The sequence below is a fragment of the Trichomycterus rosablanca genome, chromosome 21, assembly GCF_030014385.1.
Source record: "Trichomycterus rosablanca isolate fTriRos1 chromosome 21, fTriRos1.hap1, whole genome shotgun sequence".
Classification (NCBI taxonomy): Eukaryota; Metazoa; Chordata; class Actinopteri; order Siluriformes; family Trichomycteridae; genus Trichomycterus; species Trichomycterus rosablanca.
Window position 1 is genome coordinate 10,636,003 of NC_086008.1, and position 17,728 is coordinate 10,653,730.

General features: G+C 41.3%; 2 protein-coding genes across 2 annotated transcripts; one reads left to right on the forward strand and one right to left on the reverse strand.

The window, feature by feature from the left end:
- The first annotated feature begins 451 nt into the window (after positions 1 to 451).
- On the forward strand, positions 452 to 12,443 carry lysmd3 (LysM, putative peptidoglycan-binding, domain containing 3). Its single transcript, XM_063017848.1, has 3 exons — positions 452 to 539; positions 3,617 to 3,881; positions 8,346 to 12,443. Exons 2-3 carry the CDS (start codon positions 3,624 to 3,626, stop codon positions 8,991 to 8,993), a joined length of 906 nt encoding a protein of 301 aa, XP_062873918.1. The 5' UTR covers positions 452 to 539; positions 3,617 to 3,623; the 3' UTR covers positions 8,994 to 12,443.
- A 22-nt stretch (positions 12,444 to 12,465) lies between these two features.
- On the reverse strand, positions 12,466 to 17,031 carry polr3g (polymerase (RNA) III (DNA directed) polypeptide G). Its single transcript, XM_063017849.1, has 7 exons — positions 16,915 to 17,031; positions 15,107 to 15,236; positions 14,874 to 14,942; positions 14,101 to 14,160; positions 13,957 to 14,018; positions 13,751 to 13,870; positions 12,466 to 12,701 (listed from the first exon to the last, which is right to left on the reverse strand). Exons 1-7 carry the CDS (start codon positions 17,023 to 17,025, stop codon positions 12,615 to 12,617), a joined length of 639 nt encoding a protein of 212 aa, XP_062873919.1. The 5' UTR covers positions 17,026 to 17,031; the 3' UTR covers positions 12,466 to 12,614.
- Between the last annotated feature and the right edge of the window lie 697 nt (positions 17,032 to 17,728).

Below are 17,728 nucleotides of genomic sequence, written 5' to 3' on the forward strand. Positions count from 1 at the left end.
CAAAATCCTCAAACATTGTTTCCGCACTTTCATATTTTTGTTGGAAAGGTGATGTGGGAGGAGTAGTAATTTGTCGTGTTTGAGAGACTGAGAGAGCTTACAGTCCGAATGACCCGAGCGCCACCTAATTTCCACCTATTTGGACCACACAAAGAAGCTTTAAGGGGAAGAAGATGTTCATGTGATGATGATGTGAAAGCAGAGGTGCATCAGTGGCTTCTTGCTCAACCAGAAACGTGTTTTGCTGATGGCATTAAGAAGCTAGTCCGACGCTGGGAAAATGCATCGGAAGGAGACTATGTAGAAAAATGGGGTACTTTGTTTTCGAAATTCTTATTAGTTTTAAAAAGTGCGGAAACTTTTTGAAGAACCTTCGCACGTTATACCTTTCTGGACCCGCCCACGCGTTCTTGCGTCATGACGTCGGGCGTGTGTTGACGTGGCGTAACGGCTGGTGAGCTGAAGCGATGTAGCGGTAGCTGTTAGTACAAACAATGATGGCGTAGCTCAAACACACTGCATTCATCTGGTATTATCAGGTACGCGCTCCTCTACTAATAACACTCGTTTTCTTTCTTAATATGGCTCAAATTCACGCCCTGAACTTGTTTGTTTACGACGAGGAGCGAGCTAATTTACCCAGCTAATAAATGCTAACTGAAGTTAGCCATAGTGTGCTAACTGACTTTACGCTACACTTTAAGCTAAGCATTAGATTAGCTTAGTTGTTAAACTATAAGTGGCTAGTTAGAATTAGCCAGCACTATTGCTCACATTTGGTTCTTATTTACATTCTGGTTAGTTTAAATGTTTACTGTCTGTTACTGTTGTCTGTTCATTTCCAGTAATATATAATTAAGATAGATTCTAATCTATTGGAAGTTACAATATTTGTTCCTCTCACATTTCCTTACAAGTTAGCCAAGATCAAGTTTACATTCTAGTCTAGCTCATGTTAAGAGTACTATATTATATACCAGGTGTTTAGTATTGTACAATTTTAATCTGGATCGATGAATCTAAAACTTGATAAATACATCAATACATATCAATCAGTTAACTGCAGGAACTCAAATCATAGCGATTTAAATGAACTTTAGGATGTCAATCTGGTTATGGGGGCGGCTAGGTGGGTAGCACTGTCTCCTCACAGCAAGAAGGTCCTGGGTTCGATCCCCCGGTGAGGTGGTCTGGGTCCATTCTGTCCGGAATTTGCATGTTCTCCCCGTGTCCGCGTGGGTTTCCTCCCACAGTCCAAAGACATGCAAGTGAGGTGACTCGAAGACACTAAATTGTCCACGACCGTGTTCGATATAACCTTGAGAAGTGATGAACCTTGTGTAATGAGTATTTACTGTCGCCTCACAGCAAGAAGGTCCTGGGTTCGATCCCCAGGTTGGGTCTTTTCTGTGTAGAGTTTGTATGCGGGGGTTTCCTCCCACAGTCCAAAGACATGCAAATGAGGTTAATTGGAGATACTACATTGTCTATGATTGTGCATGACATTAAACTTGTGAACTGATGAATCTTGTGTAATGAGTAACTACCGTTCCTGTCATGAATGTAACCAAAAGTGTAAAACATGACGTTAAAATCCTAATAAACAAACAAACCAATTGATCGGGATCGATAAATCTAAAACTTGATAAATCCATCAATCTGTTAACTGCAGGAACTCGAGTCATAGCGATTTAAATAGACTTTAGGATGTCAATCTGGTTATGAATCCTCTTGAGATAATTAGGATTTTAACATCATATTTTACACTTTGGTTACATTCATGACAAACGGTAGTTACTTATTACACAAGATTCATCAGTTCACAAGTTTAATGTCAAAACACAGTCATGGACAATTTTGTATCTCCAGTTCACCTCATCTGCATGTCTTTGGACTGTGTAAGGACACCCCTGCAGACACGGGGAGAACATACAAACTCCACACAGAAAGGACCCAGACCTCCCTACATGGGGATCGAACGCAGGACCTTCTTGCTGTGAGCCCTGATTTTGCAGTCACTTTTATTGTGAAAGATTTTTGGTTGTAAGGATTGGTGGTCTTGGAACACACATCCTCCTCACCACCAGACGATTTTAGTGATCCTGTCATCAAAGACAACCAACTCCGACAGAGTCAGGAATTTAAGATCAAAATCTGTGACCAAAGCTACGAGAAAGAGAAAGAAACAAAACAACTGTTAGGGACATTGAAATTGTTTTCATTACTCATTGTATTAATACTGAAATGGCCTGACAATGTCATAGCAACCATCACAGATTTTTATAGATGGCAAAATAAATATTCTTCTCATATTGATTTATGCACAACACATGCTTTCTTTATTGTCACTTGTGTGTAATATGTGCACTTACAGTCTCAGCATTTTTCTGAATATGAACGCCAGCTTGTGTTGGATTTCTTCATCGCTGGCCACTTGTAGCCCCAATTTGTTACATGCTTATTTTTTCTATAAATTTATGTATGACCCACACCAATGACTGTCATGGCCCTATTAATAACATGGTGACAAACCACTTAATATGCCTAATAACATGATTATAAACACAATAATATGTTTCTTTTTAATAGTTAAATACCTGATTAATTTCTAATTGAATTGTAATCGAAAAATTAAACTGTGCAGGCTAATAAAATGTGGGCTAATAAAATGTAACATCCTGGTTGTGGCGTTTGAGCCTGTAACTGTTTCCAAACATAAATTTTACAGTAGACAAACTTTGAGCACTTTCAAAAGCTTGTTGGGTATTAAACAAATAGTGATTATAGGCATACGTGGCCAGCCCGGACATTACCTTACAATACCAAGTCATGTACTTGGCTGAAATGAAAGGGTGCTTGGTCATAGACGTGTGATACTGTGGTTTGTTCTTCACGTTGAATGTATACAAAGATTTCTGCTTGCTTAATGATCTTGGAACTTGGAAGCAGCTTTGGCTGACTAATCCTAAATTTGCTGGCTAATCGTATGAAAATGAACATGCTGCATAATGATGTTGAACCACCAAGATAATATCCATGTAAAATGTGATGGAATATGCAGGCATATTTAGAGCCAAGGTCTGCACAGATACAGAATGGAAGATTTTAGAGAGAATAAAATGAGCATTTAATACAGACTGTGTAAGTTTATGGCTAAGGTATACAACACATCCCAGGTGTGTCACAGTTTTAGTGCTATTTACGTCAGTTAACATTTGCATGTTTCCAAAATAAACTAGGACAGCCCACCTGGCATTAGGTTAGTGCAACTCTTCATACGGTAAGAACATTCTGAATGGCAGGAAGCCATTTACATTCTTTAGTTTAAGTCTTGACCCCCAAAAACTATTGGCAGTGGTTATTTTGTCACCAATGTTGTATTTAGTTGGGCTCTGGGCAGGCTATTGGAGTTTGTTTAAACCAAGCGTTTGTCTTTATAGACCTTGCTGTGTGCACAGGAACAGGAAAGGGCCTTCCCCAAACTGCAAAGTTGGAAGCACATATTTGTCTTTATATACTGTAGTTGATTAGCAAATATTGTGGCAAAACTACATGAGTTAAAAATTAGAAGTTGTGTCCCAATACTTTTTACTTTAATGTCTGTTTTTGCAAACAGGGAGAAAATGACTGGAAAGAACCAATATAATGGCTTCCAGTCTGCTACAACAACTGCAACGGGGACACACACGTATATCTTTGGGAACAATTCCGAGGCGGAGTACTCTGAGGAGGATGGCGAGAGTTACGAACTGCGCTCCAGAGGTCGAGAGAGGCTGCGCTGCAGTGCCTCCAGAGAGAGGATGGATGACATTGTCTACGTAGTGAGAGACATTAAGGAGGGAGACACCCTGATTAGCATTTCTCTACAGTATTTCTGCACGGTAAGTTAACACTGTGTTAATACTCCAAGCGTAAATTAACATGTTTTTCTGACATTTATAACAGTTGCAAAGAAAATGTGACACAATAAAAACCATAATCAATTACTACTTAGACTGTGTATATATATATATATATATATATATATATATATTTAGGGCATGATTGCCAGTTGCCATATTCAAATATTTGTACTGCTACAGTGGAATGTTACTGGATGTGTACATGGTGTACGTGACAAGAAGTGTGTCAATTAGGGCTGCAACTAACGATTATTTTAGTAGTCGACTAATCTGACGATTATTTTTTCGATTAGTCGACTAGTCAACGATTATTTATGTCACGCTCCATCTCTGCCTTAACATAACAAAACCCTGTTATGTTATTTAAGTTCCAATATCAAATTAAAATAATGACACATGAAACATGAATATGAAACTTGATAGTTTAATTAAATATATTTGAAACATTAATACACAATCACAATAAAAAAATTCAATTAAATAAGAAAGCTTTGGACAGCATTAGAAACTGTTATGTTTCAGAAGTTATCACTCTGGAAGTCAAAAACATTTATAACATGTCGTTGAGAAACATGTGAATGCTGTCTGTGAAGACCTCAGCCATTTGAGGGGTGCATGAACATCTTCTCTGGTCCAAGTCATCCACACTCCATTGCTTAGTGCTATTAATAGAAAGAGCAAAAGAGAAAGCTGTATTAATTATCACAAACTGAAGGCTATGTATCATAGTTTATTACAAATAGTGTACTGGCTATGCCAACTAAACCATAACAGGTTAAATATCTTAACTGAATTATCTGCTGAGCTAACTAGCTATCATTAAGTGGAGGAGGCTTATTATTTAGAATGAATGCTCTCATTAACGAGAGCAAAAAATATGGAAGACGAGACAGGGTAACGTTAGGCTATAATGTTAAGTTATATATAACGTTACTCATATAAATGACTGATTAACTATTGCACTTAATGCGTTAGCTAGCAAACAAACCTGAAAAATAGCGATAGTTTTCCGACAAGTACTCTAGCATTAACAAACATTAACTACGTTGGTTAAAGCACAAAGCGGTGTAAAAACTTACCGGAATAACGCTGGTCATCACGGCTGCAAGGCGTTTCACCGTAGTGCTGGCATGAAACCATAACTCTGCTTTGTAGTGTCTGCGTCCAGTTCGTTTCTTTGGGTTATTTTGGCTGAAATACTTTAGAAAGTTTCAGTCTCTATCTTTGCCTCTCTGTCTTCATAAACTCCCCGCTGCGCCATGGAAGCGATGCTGCGCCCCCTGCAGTCCCTTTAGTGCATTGCAATAATAACGACGCGTCGACAATGAAATTCCACGTCGACAAATTTTTATAGTCGACGTTATCGATTACGTCGACTAATCGTTGCAGCCCTAGTGTCAATTACATTGTATGACCCTCCAAAAACCCAGTTCTAGCTGGTTTAGACCAGTTCCTATGTTCTAGCTAAGAAATCTCTGTTAACGGTGGAATCTTCCACTGTCCTACAAGGTCACTGGGAGTATTAAGGGTGATTTTTTTTCCCCCCTCCTTAGGAACTTTGTCTCTCTTGATATCATAGTCTCTATGTGAGACTCTATGTGAGACTTTGTTAGTGTGATCCTTCTCTGCAGACAGGATTAAAACTCATTTCTACTTATAATCCAGCTTGAGGTATTTCACCACATAAAAATGGAAAACAGATTTAAATTCTCTAAAGCCATATGCAAAACACTTTTGCCAACTACGATGGAGACAGCATTATGATATCAAGAGAGACAAAGTTCCTAGGCTGAACAGCAAACTGTCCTACAGAGGCCAAACGATTATAAGCCGGATAGGGGGCTGATCACATACTGCTACTGCTGTTGCTGTATATATAACTATGAAAGACCCTTTGGAGAGCAGATAAGATCATACCTGAACATAGCACATCTGAACATCCAACTAGACATCCTAGCCAATACACACCATTGCCCAACCCCCCCATGGGACCAAAACACAACATTCTCCTCTTCCTTAATACAAAATTAATTACAGACCCTATAAAGGTCCAAAACAGAAAATGCCATAACAGCACCAAGACTAACATAGCATCCGCCTACCAGACTAGAACTCTGATTTTATAGCAAAGGCCCACGCTCTGCTTTTTGCATTAAAATATCCAAATATAACTTAAAGTTCTAATAAGCACTGATTCTAACACCTACTTACAAGCCACTGGATCAGTAAACCCAGATCACTAAGCAAATGCACTACAATAATAGAAGCAACAATACCAAATAACCTTCTAGTGGATACCAGTAGGGCTGTCGCGGTGAAAGAATTTCCACTTGCGATTTTCAACCTGTCTCAATATCGCGGTACGCGGTAATATCGCCATTTTTTTTTGTTTTTGAAAATTACTTAATTAATCTGCATTTTAGAGCTATATAAACAAGCTTTATTGTTAGGCTATGATTCGGTATATTATTGCTTTATAATGACAAAGATGAGACAGCTTTAAGACCAATGAAATGCGTGTTTAATGTTAAATACAGAACAGAGCAGGGATGCGCGTCTTTTCTCTATTAAAAAAAGGTTTAAATTTAGCTCCTAGGCTAGATATACACTGTGAAATGGAAAAAAAAAAGTGTTTAGGCTAAATATTGTAAATACACATCTAATCAAAATATGGTAAAAAAGAAATATAATAAAGTCTGTAAGAGTTTAAACCTGCGTTATTATGCGCGCTAGAAGAACCAACACGTTCATCTGATGTGGTTTAGAGAGAATCTGAGTGGGGTAGCGATGTTCCCCTCGGTACTAAAACTCTCTCTGATGGGGCTCGTTACACTAATACACGTGTACTGTACCTGCATGCGACTTTACAATGCGACAAACTATCTATTTAGTAGGTATAATTAACATAACAATATATACTACATTTCAAGTTATTATTCGTTTCAATACATTTTTATTCAACGAAAAAATACATTTAAATCATTCCAGCAAGACCAGAAAGAGAATATTTGCAGGCTGCAATGCCATATTAACCGTCATTAAGTGCTTTAGTTCACCAAGGCTGTTTGAATAAAGTCTAAATTACAAGTATTTATTGAGTGTGAACTCAATTTGATCATTAATAAACTTGCCTATAATTCCTGTTGCGATTGTTTACATTTTAAAACACAAAGCCTGACACTCAGCAGCAACGGATAGGAACAGGTTGCGGGAAAATGACGCTCCTAGCTCATTTTCATTATGAATTTATTTAACATTTATTATGCCCGAATGTAAGCGTGAAACAAGATGGACCCTGCAACAATATAAACAAAAAAAAATAGAAGAAAGAAAGAAAAAACGTGAACACCGCGGTGTTGCGGTTGCTTGGCATGCCCTGCGGTTGGCTGGTCTATACCGCGATATTTCAAAATTGCGGTTAGCGCGACAGCCCTAGATACCAGGCCATTGTGGGTTTACGGTAAATGACCAAGCAAATAGATCAGCTAAAAGTGCCCTTTTCTAAACAGTACAGACAGATGGGAAACGATGAGATACAGAAACAACAAGCTAGATGAAATCCTCCCTTTCAGTATGTGCCCAGGATATACCAACCCTTACACACAAACACCTGTGAAGCAGCACCAACCTGCAACCATGCAAATCACACTTAGCGTATCCTACATGGAGGCCCGGACCTTAACACCACAAAGCAGAAATACTACTCTTAAGTAATCAAGATAAGCTTATGATCATTAAAACTAAAACAATTATATTCAAGTACTATCCAATTATCTGCCTCACTGCTTTCTAAATATAGGCATCGGCCCTTAAGTGCGCCACAAACTATTACCATAGAAACAGTTTGCTGTAAGTATTTGGAACACAATTGTGCTGCAGGATGTAATGTGATCTTAGTTTGTTTGTTTATTAGGATTTTAACGTCATGTTTTACACTTTGGTTACATTCATGACAGGAACGGTAGTTATTCATTACACAAGGTTCATCAGTTCACAAGGCTATATCGAACGCAGTCATGGTCAATTTTGTATCTCCAATTCACCTCACTTGCATGTCTTTGGACTGTGGGAGGAAACCGGAGCTCCCGGAGGAAACCCACGCAGGCACGGGGAGGTGATCTTAGTTAAAAGGATCAAGAGTTTGCACCTGACTTGGGGAACCTGAACTACATGGTATACTGCAAAAAAGCTTGTCAGATACCCATTACTAAGAAGCACATAGTTACAGAATGCCCAACATATAACAAAGAAAGACACTGCTTAGATGGCACAGCGGTAAAATACGCTAGCACACCAGAGCTGGGATTTCGAACACATACTTGGTCATAATGTTATGCCTAATCGGTGTACATTTTGCACTTACCTTTAATTTAAGAGTTACTATGTGAATTATAAGACCATTAACCAAAAACCATAATACAGTACGTACTTCTGTCGTCTCAGGTTGCTGACCTCAAACGAGCCAACAGTCTGCTGACGGAGCAGGACTTCTTCGTCCTGAGATCCATCAAGATCCCCGTCAGAAGGTTCAGCTCATTCACCGAAACTCACAGCGCAGCTCCACACAAAACCGGCTCGCCCAGCGGCGTTCACAGAGTCTCGGAAATCCAGCCCGACACAGGTGCTGCTGACTGCTCCCCATCTTCATCTTCCTCCACCGACAGCGTGGAGTGTTTCCTGCAGGAGAAAGACAGGGACATAGAGCTTCTGGTTAAATCGTCACTGAGCGAAGTCGTTTCCTCGCTGAACTCTCAGCAGCAACCTTTGCTGGGAGAGGCCGAGCGCAGGCCGGTCGTCAGGAAAGACCCCTACTACGGAGCGGACTGGGGCATGAGGTGGTGGACTGCAGTAGCCATCATGCTGGTGGTGGGAATTGTCACGCCGGTGTTCTATCTGCTGTACTACGAGGTGCTGATGAAAGCAGACGTTAGTCACCACGCTACCACGGAGTCGATCAGGCCGGAGCCAACGCAATCAGACTTTGGCGCTCATCCTGTTTTGCCTGCTAAGGCTGTGGCTCACGAGAACTCTATTATGCATTCAGCTGTTGAACATGGGGCGTCGGTTCTAGGGAAGGACCAGAAAACATAAAAGGGACAGACGTGGACCTGTGCGTTTGCAGAATAATTAGGGATTTGTAATTATAACCACTGTTGTAGTGATTCTACCTTACATGCCAAGTTAATTGGTATTGAACCACTTGATCATGGGGGCAGTTGAGTCAGTGAGCATTTAAGTGCAGAAGAAGGGCTGGGTTTTTTTTTTCGTTTTGACTAACACACTTGTGTGTAGTAGGCGACTGCATCTTCACCTGCACTAGACAAGTTCATACATGGATCAGCTTTGTATACCGAGAGACACACCCTGATCCCACTAACCCTCGTCTCTGTGCAGGCACCATCAATCAGCCAGCAGAGGTCATAATTGCATCAGTTATGAGGAATCCCCTTCAGCAACAGGCCAATCATTTTTAGTGTAGGCGCCCAACCTGCCGGGAGCAGAGCTGAAATTCGAACCGACGTGTTTAAGATGTCAGCTCTGGTGTGCTAGAGTGTTTTACCACTCTGGAAGAAGAAAGGCTATTGGTTACACTGAAGCATTGTCATTTTTGGTACACTATAACACCAACGTACAGCACAAATCTCTGATTCCACAGAGCAATTTTTGGAATTTTGAAAGCAAATTGTGAAGGTAAATCTTAAATACTAGAGCTAACGATGCTGAAGTCATTGTGTTAAACTCAATCAGTGGCCTAAATAAGCTCATTTACCATTTAAGAGTGCAGCTTGTGTCACAGCAGCCCATCATGGGGACGTTACTATTTTATTCATTGTAAATGTCTGGCATTAGCAAGTACGACAGCAAACTGACATGCCCCACAAAAAGACCTGCACCAGAGGAGAGTTTGATCATTGACTTGCTCAGATAACAACTACAGCACATTGCTTTTTTCAGTTCTCTAGCTTAATCTTTAATACTAGGGACAGAAAATGTCAACCAAAATTTTACCCAGTGCAGGATTAACTTGGAAATAAAGTCAGATATCCTTACGTACAAAAATCACCAAACTTTGCCGGACTTTGTCTCTCCAGAGCAAAAACTAGAGTGCATCACTGCTCTAATCAATCAGTTACATGATAAATTACATAAGCCACATTTCACAAGACTGATAACAGCCTAGAACAAATAATACCAGTGATAAGGCATTGTTTTGCAAACATCAGGCTGCCAACTGTAACTAAAGCATTGTTTAATAATAGCTTTAGTCTACATTTGTATACTATTAATAACTGGATTGAGTGGTCAGAGGTTAAGGAGAATGAAATTATATTCTGGGTTCCTTTAAAATATACAAAAAGGTTCCACTTACCACAAGCGTAGCTGATCAACCAAGACATACAGTATCTGCCGTCCACTTTAGTCTTGCACTGGAAATACAAAGCCAATGTAATTATAATGAAGACCAACAATAATTCAACAATTTTGATCTGGCTTATTCGACATTCAGTAAATAATATTGTATTGTACAATTTATCTCAAAGGCTGCAATATGATAAAAATAGAACTTTACTGTGTAGGTGAAAGCTGTGAGGTAATGAAAGCTGTCGGTACTGGCTGTACTGGTAAATATTGAGGTAGATTAAGGGTGAGCCATCCAACAAATCACAAAACTATTACAGTTCATAACAATAATCAAAGGCAGTGGCGTGGCATTGCGGTTTATTGCACTAATCGACCATCAACGAGATCAGGGTTCAAATGTCAGTGGTACTATCGGTCAGCCTGGCATCTAAACAGATCTGCATTGACGCCCTGTCCGGTGTGTTCCAGCACTGCATTGACGCCCTGTCCGGTGTGTTCTTGCACCCCCAGTGTGTTCCCGCACTGCATTGACGCCCTGTCCAGTGTATTTTTGCACTGCAGAGACGCCCTGTCCAGTGTGTTTTTGCACTGCAGAGACGCCCTGTCCAGTGTATTTTTGCACTGCAGAGACGCCCTGTCCAGTGTATTTTTGCACTGCAGAGACGCCCTGTCCAGTGTGTTTTTGCACCTCCGGTGTGTTCCCGCACTGCATCGACGCCCTGCCCGGTGTGTTCCCGCACTGCATTGACGCCCTGTCCGGTGTGTTCCCGCACTGCATCGACGCCCTGCCCGGTGTGTTCCCGCACTGCATCGACGCCCTGCCCGGTGTGTTCCCGCACTGCATCGACGCCCTGTCCGGTGTGTTCCCACACTGCATAGACGCCCTGCCCGGTGTGTTCCCGCACTGCATCGACGCCCTGCCCGGTGTGTTCCCACACTGCATCGACGCCCTGCCCGGTGTGTTCCCGCACTGCATCGACGCCCTGCCCGGTGTGTTCCCGCACTGCATCGACGCCCTGCCCGGTGTGTTCCCGCACTGCATCGACGCCCTGCCCGGTGTGTTCCTGCTCTGCATCGACGCCCTGTCCGGTGTGTTCCTGCACTGCATCGACGCCCTGTCCGGTGTGTTCCTGCACTGCATCGACGCCCTGTCCAGTGTATTTTTGCACTGCAGAGACGCCCTGTCCAGTGTGTTTTTGCACCTCCAGTGCGTTCCCGCACTGCATTGACGCCCTGCCCGGTGTGTTCCCGCACTGCATCGACGCCCTGTCCGGTGTGTTCCCGCACTACATTGACGCCCTGCCCGGTGTGTTCCTGCTCTGCATTGGCGCCCTGCCCGGTGTGTTCCTGCTCTGCATTGACGCCCTGTCTGGTGTATTCCCACACTGCAGTCAGGTTAATTGGAGACACTGAATTGCCCTGAAATGTGTGTGTATGCGTGTCTGCCCTGCGATGGAGGGGCGCCCTGTCCAGGGGTCTTACTGTGTGCCTTGCGACCATTGAAAACCTGGGATAGGCTCCAGCCTCCAGCAACCCCCCCCCCTCCTCCGCAACCCTAATTGGATAAGCGATTAAGAAAGTGAGTGAGTGAGTATTTGGCTCCAGTGGGGAATAGAGGGGAGACGATCAGGTCCTTGCTGATATGCTGAACTTGTGAGTTAGATTTTTGCTAAACCCCCAAAAATCTTAAGCTGCCAAGCCGTAACTGCATTTAAATAACTGTTAACGGGACCATTCTGCTACTGCTCGGACATTACGTTTGAGCTACATCGAACTGACAGTCTGCTTATTGCATTTTGCACATTTTTTCCAAATAATTGTTTCTGCATTGGCTATTTTCTCGCCATGTAACTGTATTAAACGTAACATTCTTATTAATGGTAAAATTAACACAGAGATAATGTCTCATCAGGGATGTACACACTAATTTATTTTCAAACATGGTCATAGTTACAGCAAATCAGTATTGATGCTAAGTTTTTTTTCTTTTAATTCAGTTTGACATTCTTATTAAATTTGACAATATGATGCGACATGTTCAATACTCACGTGAAGATTCAAGTTGCATCTCCTAACCATGTCTGTTTTGGTTAATGATGAATTCGAGCTGTCTGTGCCTTCGGCCTGTGGAACGTAGTTGCAGGTTGAATAATTACAAATAAATGAAATATTTTAGTACCTGAGTCTGGAGAGCCTTTTTTTAATATGAATGTTAGTAACAGAGCATACAAATATAGTTTTTCTGTTGATCAAAATAAATAACTGAGACAAGTGCTTCACTAGTAATATTTCACCAGGTCCTTCCGTTTGGCAGAAAAAAAAAAACTCAGTTCTTCTTCTGTACAAGAATCAGTATGTGGCTTCATCCATGTTGTCATCACTGCCAGCTCCGAAGTCGTCTCCATCCTCAAAGTAGTTTTCAATGTAGTCATTGTCCTGTAAAAGGATATAAAGTAACCAGAACAACAAACAATATTATCACATTATATAATACATAGTCGAGTCACATCATCATGACCACTGCTTTTGAGGGTCACATATCTCATGAAGAAAGGATCAGCCATAACATTAAAACCACCTCCTTGTTTCTACACACACTGTCCATGTTATCAGCTCCACTCACCAAATAGAAGCACTTTGTAGTTCTACAATTACTGACTGTAGTCTATCTGTTTCTCTACATGCTTTATTAGCCCCCTTTCATGCTGTTCTTTAATGGTCAGGACCCCCACAGAGCAGGTATTATTTGGGTGGTGGATCATTCTCAGCACTGCAGTGACACTGACATGGTGGTGCTGTGTGAGTGTGCGTTGTGCTGGTATGAGTGGATCAGACACAGCAGCGCTGCTGGAGTTTTTAAACACCTCACTGTTCCTGCTGGACTGAGAATAGTCCACCAACCAAAAATATCCAGCCAATGGCGCCCCGTGGGCAGCGTCCTGTGACCCCTGATGAAGGTCTAGAAGATGACCAACTCAAACAGCAGCAATAGATGAGCGATCGTCTCTGACTTTACATCTACAAGGTGGACCAACTAGGTAGGAGTGTCTAATAGAGTGGACAGTGAGTGGACACAGTATTTAAAAACTCCAGCAGCGCTGCTGTGTCTGATCCACTCATTCCAGCACAATACACACTAACACATCACCACCATGTCAGTGTCACTGCAGTGCTGAGAATCATCCACCACCTAAATAATACCTGCTCTGTGGGGGTCCTGACCATTGAAGAACAGGGTGAAAGCAGGCTAAAAAGGTATGTAGAGAAACAGATGGACTACAGTCAGTAATTGTAGAACTACAAAGTGCTCCTATATGGTAAGTGGAGCTGATAAGACAGTGAGTGTAGAAACAAAAAGGTGGTTTTAATGTTATGGCTGATCGCTGTAAGTGACCAATAACAACCAGGGCTCCAACAGTCCTCTTCCTGTCGTTACTAGCTCATCTTAATATGCAGTATGCAATATCATACTTAAGGTGTCTTACCTCCTCAAGCTCCTCATCATACTCTTCATCTTCAACTTCTTCTTCATCAACTTGATTACCCTTCTTTTCCTCCTTCTCTTTCTCGTCGTCCGATTTCACGTCACCTTTCTTTTCAAGCGCCTTTAAAAAGAAGCAAACATTTGTATTCTTGTTTGGAATTGAACATTAAAAGTTGTTTATTAATTAAATACAAAAATGGAACTTGCATCCAGTTTTGACAGCAGAGCCTCCTGGTCCTTGCTTGAAACCTTTTGAGATTTCTTAACATCTGTAAATAATAATCTTAATTACCTTAAAAATTAAAAGAATTAAAGCGATGTGAATTATTAAGGGTTCTGTAGTAAATATACCAGTTTTCTTTCTTGTTCTTTTCTTCTGGGGCATCAGCTCCTTTGGAAGACGATTCCAATCTGCAAAAATAATAATAAAACGATAATGATATGAAAATCAGCTCCACTTACCATATAGAAGCACTTTGTAGTTCAACAATTACTGACTGTAGTCCATCTGTTTCTTTACATACTGTTTTAGCCTGCTTTCACCCTGTTATTCAATGGCCAGGACCCTCACAGGACCACCACAGAGCAGGTATTATTTAGGTGGTGGATCATTCTTAGCCCTGCAGTGACACTGACATGGTGGTGGTGTGTTAGTGTGTGTTGTGCTGGTATGAGTGGATCAGACACAGCAGCGCTGCTGGAGTTTTTAAATACCGTGTCCACTCACTGTCCACTCTATTAGACACGTCTACCTAGTTGGTCCACCTTGTAGATGTAAAGTCGGAGACGATCGCTCATCTGTTGCTGCTGTTTGAGTTGGTCATCTTCTAGACCTTCATCAGTGGTCACAGGGCGCTGTTGGCTGGATATTTTTGGTTGGTGGACTATTCTCAGTCCAGCAGGAACAGTGAGGTGTTTAAAAACTCCATCAGCGTTGCTGTGTCTGATCCACTCATACCAGCACAACACACACTAACACACCACCACCATGTCAGTGTCACTGCAGTGCTGAGAATGACCCACCACCCAAATAATACCTGCTCTGTGGTGGTCCTGGGAGAGTCCTGACCATTGAAGAACAGCATGGAAGGGGGACTACAGTCAGTAATTGTAGTACATATTACCTGGCGTCCACTCTTCATCCTCAATGTTCTGGCAATCCCTTATGTATTTTTCTTTATATCGTTCAACATCTAAGAACAGATTTTAAACAAGATGTAAATGGACATATTAAGAGGTGTGTAAACCACCCCCAAAACACCATGTTTTCTTCACAGGATCAGTAATGACAACGCACATCAGCTTTGATCATAAGCACTAGAATAACAGTGATTTACTCTAACAGAACACGACTCACCACTCTTGCCAGAGCAGGGCTTGATGTTGAACGGCAGGTCCTTCATTCTTCCTCGGATCTCTTGTTTCAAAGCCAGCATGTAGTCCTCGTCCTCGCCGGCTTTTAGAGGCACTGGTTTAAACTCAGTTTGCTGTAAAACAGTAAGATGCTTGATGGACCTGCACCATACCTCACACCGCCCTATATCTGGCTTGTTTGAGATCGAATTAAGATTTATAATAAGCTGCTACTGAAACAATCAAGTTACATTTAGTTACGTTTGGCAGCATTTATTCTGGGTGACCTGATTGTAAAATGAATAAGTAGTAATTCCACTGTGGTGCGCGGCTCATCTACTGTCTGCTTGTCGTGGGTTCTGATAATACACCGATCAGCCATAACATTAAAACCACCTCCTTGTTTCTACACTCACTGTCCATTTTATCTGCTCCCCCCTTCATGCTGTTCTTCAATGGTCAGGACCCCCACAGGACCACTACAGAGTAGGTATTATTTGGGTGGTGGATCATTCTCAGCACTGCAGACACAGCAGCGCTGCTGGAGTTTTTAAACACCTCACTGTCCCAACCAAAAATATATCCAGCTAACAGCACCCTGTAGGCAGCATCCTGTGACCACTGATGACGGTCTAGAAGATGACCAACTCAAACAGCAGCAATAGATGAGTGATCGTCTCTTACTTTACATCTACACGGTGGACCAAGTAGGTAGGAGAGTCTAATAGAGTGGACAGTGAGTGGACACGGTATTTAAAAACTCCAGCAGCGCTGCTGTGTCTGATCCACTCATACCAGCACAACACACACTAACACACCACCACCATGTCAGTGTCACTGCAGTGCTGAGAATGATCCACCACCTAAATAATACCTGCTCTGTGGGGGTCCTGACCATTGAAGAACAGGGTGAAAGCAGGCTATAAAGGTATGTAGAGAAATAGATGGACTACAGTCAGTAATTGTAGAACTTCAAAGTGCTCCTGTATGGTAAGTGGAGCTGATAAAATGGACAGTGAGTGTAGAAACACGGAGGTGGTTTTAATGTTATTGCTGATCAGTGTATTTTATGGTGCGTTTGTCTCCACCTAGTGGACTAAAATAGAAACCGCATCTGCTGTTGTCTCTGCTCCCAGCACACCTGATCTACCTCAGAAAAGCTTGATTAGCTCATGAGGTGGATCAGGTGTTCTTCAAGCAGGAATAACTTGAAACTTTATGCAGTGGGCCTTCAGGATTGACACTGAGAATCGTGATGTAGAAACTATATTTGTGAATAAACATAAGACAAAACTTTACAATCAAGAACCAGTGAAATATATCTGTATCTAAACTGTGGTTTGGGATTTAATTGGTTGTACAGATGCACACCTCTGTGGACATGTTTTTATTGTGTCTGTGTGGACTGGACCATCTAAATTGAACTAAAAAGAGTTAACAAGTGGGTGAATTTGTAGATGTGTAATGCCCTGTTATGTATTGGCACCCTCTCAAGGGTATGTTCCTGCATGGCACCTGGTGTTTGTTTCCCATTTTTTATTACAAAGGTTTATGAATAGGATGGTTTGATGTAGAGTATTCTAAATAATACTATTAAGTTGTTTTAAAACAAGTATTACAATAAAAAAAAAATAGGAAGAAATTGAATTAGCACCTGCCCAATTCTTGAATATAACCATGTATCAGTAAAACAGCAGAGGTTCATTATGAGTGCAAAAATGGATCTTTTCGGTTTGGTATATCTTTTATAGCAATGGTTTTATGGAAGAACAGTACAAATAATATAATATTTTTAAAATTGGCCCAACTCACAGGAAACAATGGCTGTGGCCCTCGTTGTGTTTCAGGCATGGATCCTCTGGTGAGGCCCAAAGCCTCTACGTTGAAGGTAAAAGCTGCTATGCCTCTACCTTTCCCTGCCATTTTTTCTTGTTAATGCTTTTAGTAATATTTATGTATATATTTTGTAGTGAACAACAACAATAGTTTGACTTTCACAAGCTGAGAAACGCTGGGGTGAAATGACATGCTGCGTATTTATACAAAATTGCCTATAATGGGCGGGACTAGTTCTCCTTTTGACCAATCGTAGTTCGCAGTCTGTGTGAGTCACTCTAGCACAAGCGCTACTTACGGAAAGGGGACTGGAGCTGTTCAATTCAAACAGCACTGAGTCGACTCTGATTCTGATTCAATAGCGCAATCGAATATGCATAAATTCAATAAATATGAATATATAAAAACACATATTCTGGACATTATATTGTTATATGAACCAAGTTCTGATCTTACTAATTTTCTAAATGACGCTTCCCTTGCTTGAAGATAAAAAAAACATTTGTAAGGTAGTATACGCCTATATATAGGCTAGCAATATTTTTTATTTACTACTTTAATTGATATTGTATTTTATTTACAAATTATTTTGAGCCCAATGAGCTTTAAATTCAAGACGAATCATTTTCACTGTACGGAATCGATTCGACAGATTTTAAGGCACATTCGGTTCTCGAACCAGGAATCAAGTAATCAAATGGTTCGAATCGGTTCTCGGTTCTCAAACCGGGAATCAAGGAATCTTACGGTTCGAATCGGTTCTCCGTTCTCAGACCAGGAATCAAGGAAT

What these genes read in the sequence shown, in the direction of transcription:
- polr3g (XM_063017849.1), bottom strand. Translation starts at nt 17,025, where the DNA reads ATGGCAGGGAAAGGTAGAGGCATAGCAGCTTTTACCTTCAACGTAGAG. An exon ending in GGATGAAGAGTGGACGCCAG is followed by an intron (nt 14,161 to 14,873) that starts GTAATATGTACT and finishes TTATTTTTGCAG; the next exon opens with ATTGGAATCGTCTTCCAAAG. An exon ending in AAGAACAAGAAAGAAAACTG is followed by an intron (nt 14,019 to 14,100) that starts GTATATTTACTA and finishes TATTATTTACAG; the next exon opens with ATGTTAAGAAATCTCAAAAG.
- lysmd3 (XM_063017848.1), top strand. Translation starts at nt 3,624, where the DNA reads ATGACTGGAAAGAACCAATATAATGGCTTCCAGTCTGCTACAACAACT. An exon ending in CTCTACAGTATTTCTGCACG is followed by an intron (nt 3,882 to 8,345) that starts GTAAGTTAACAC and finishes CTGTCGTCTCAG; the next exon opens with GTTGCTGACCTCAAACGAGC.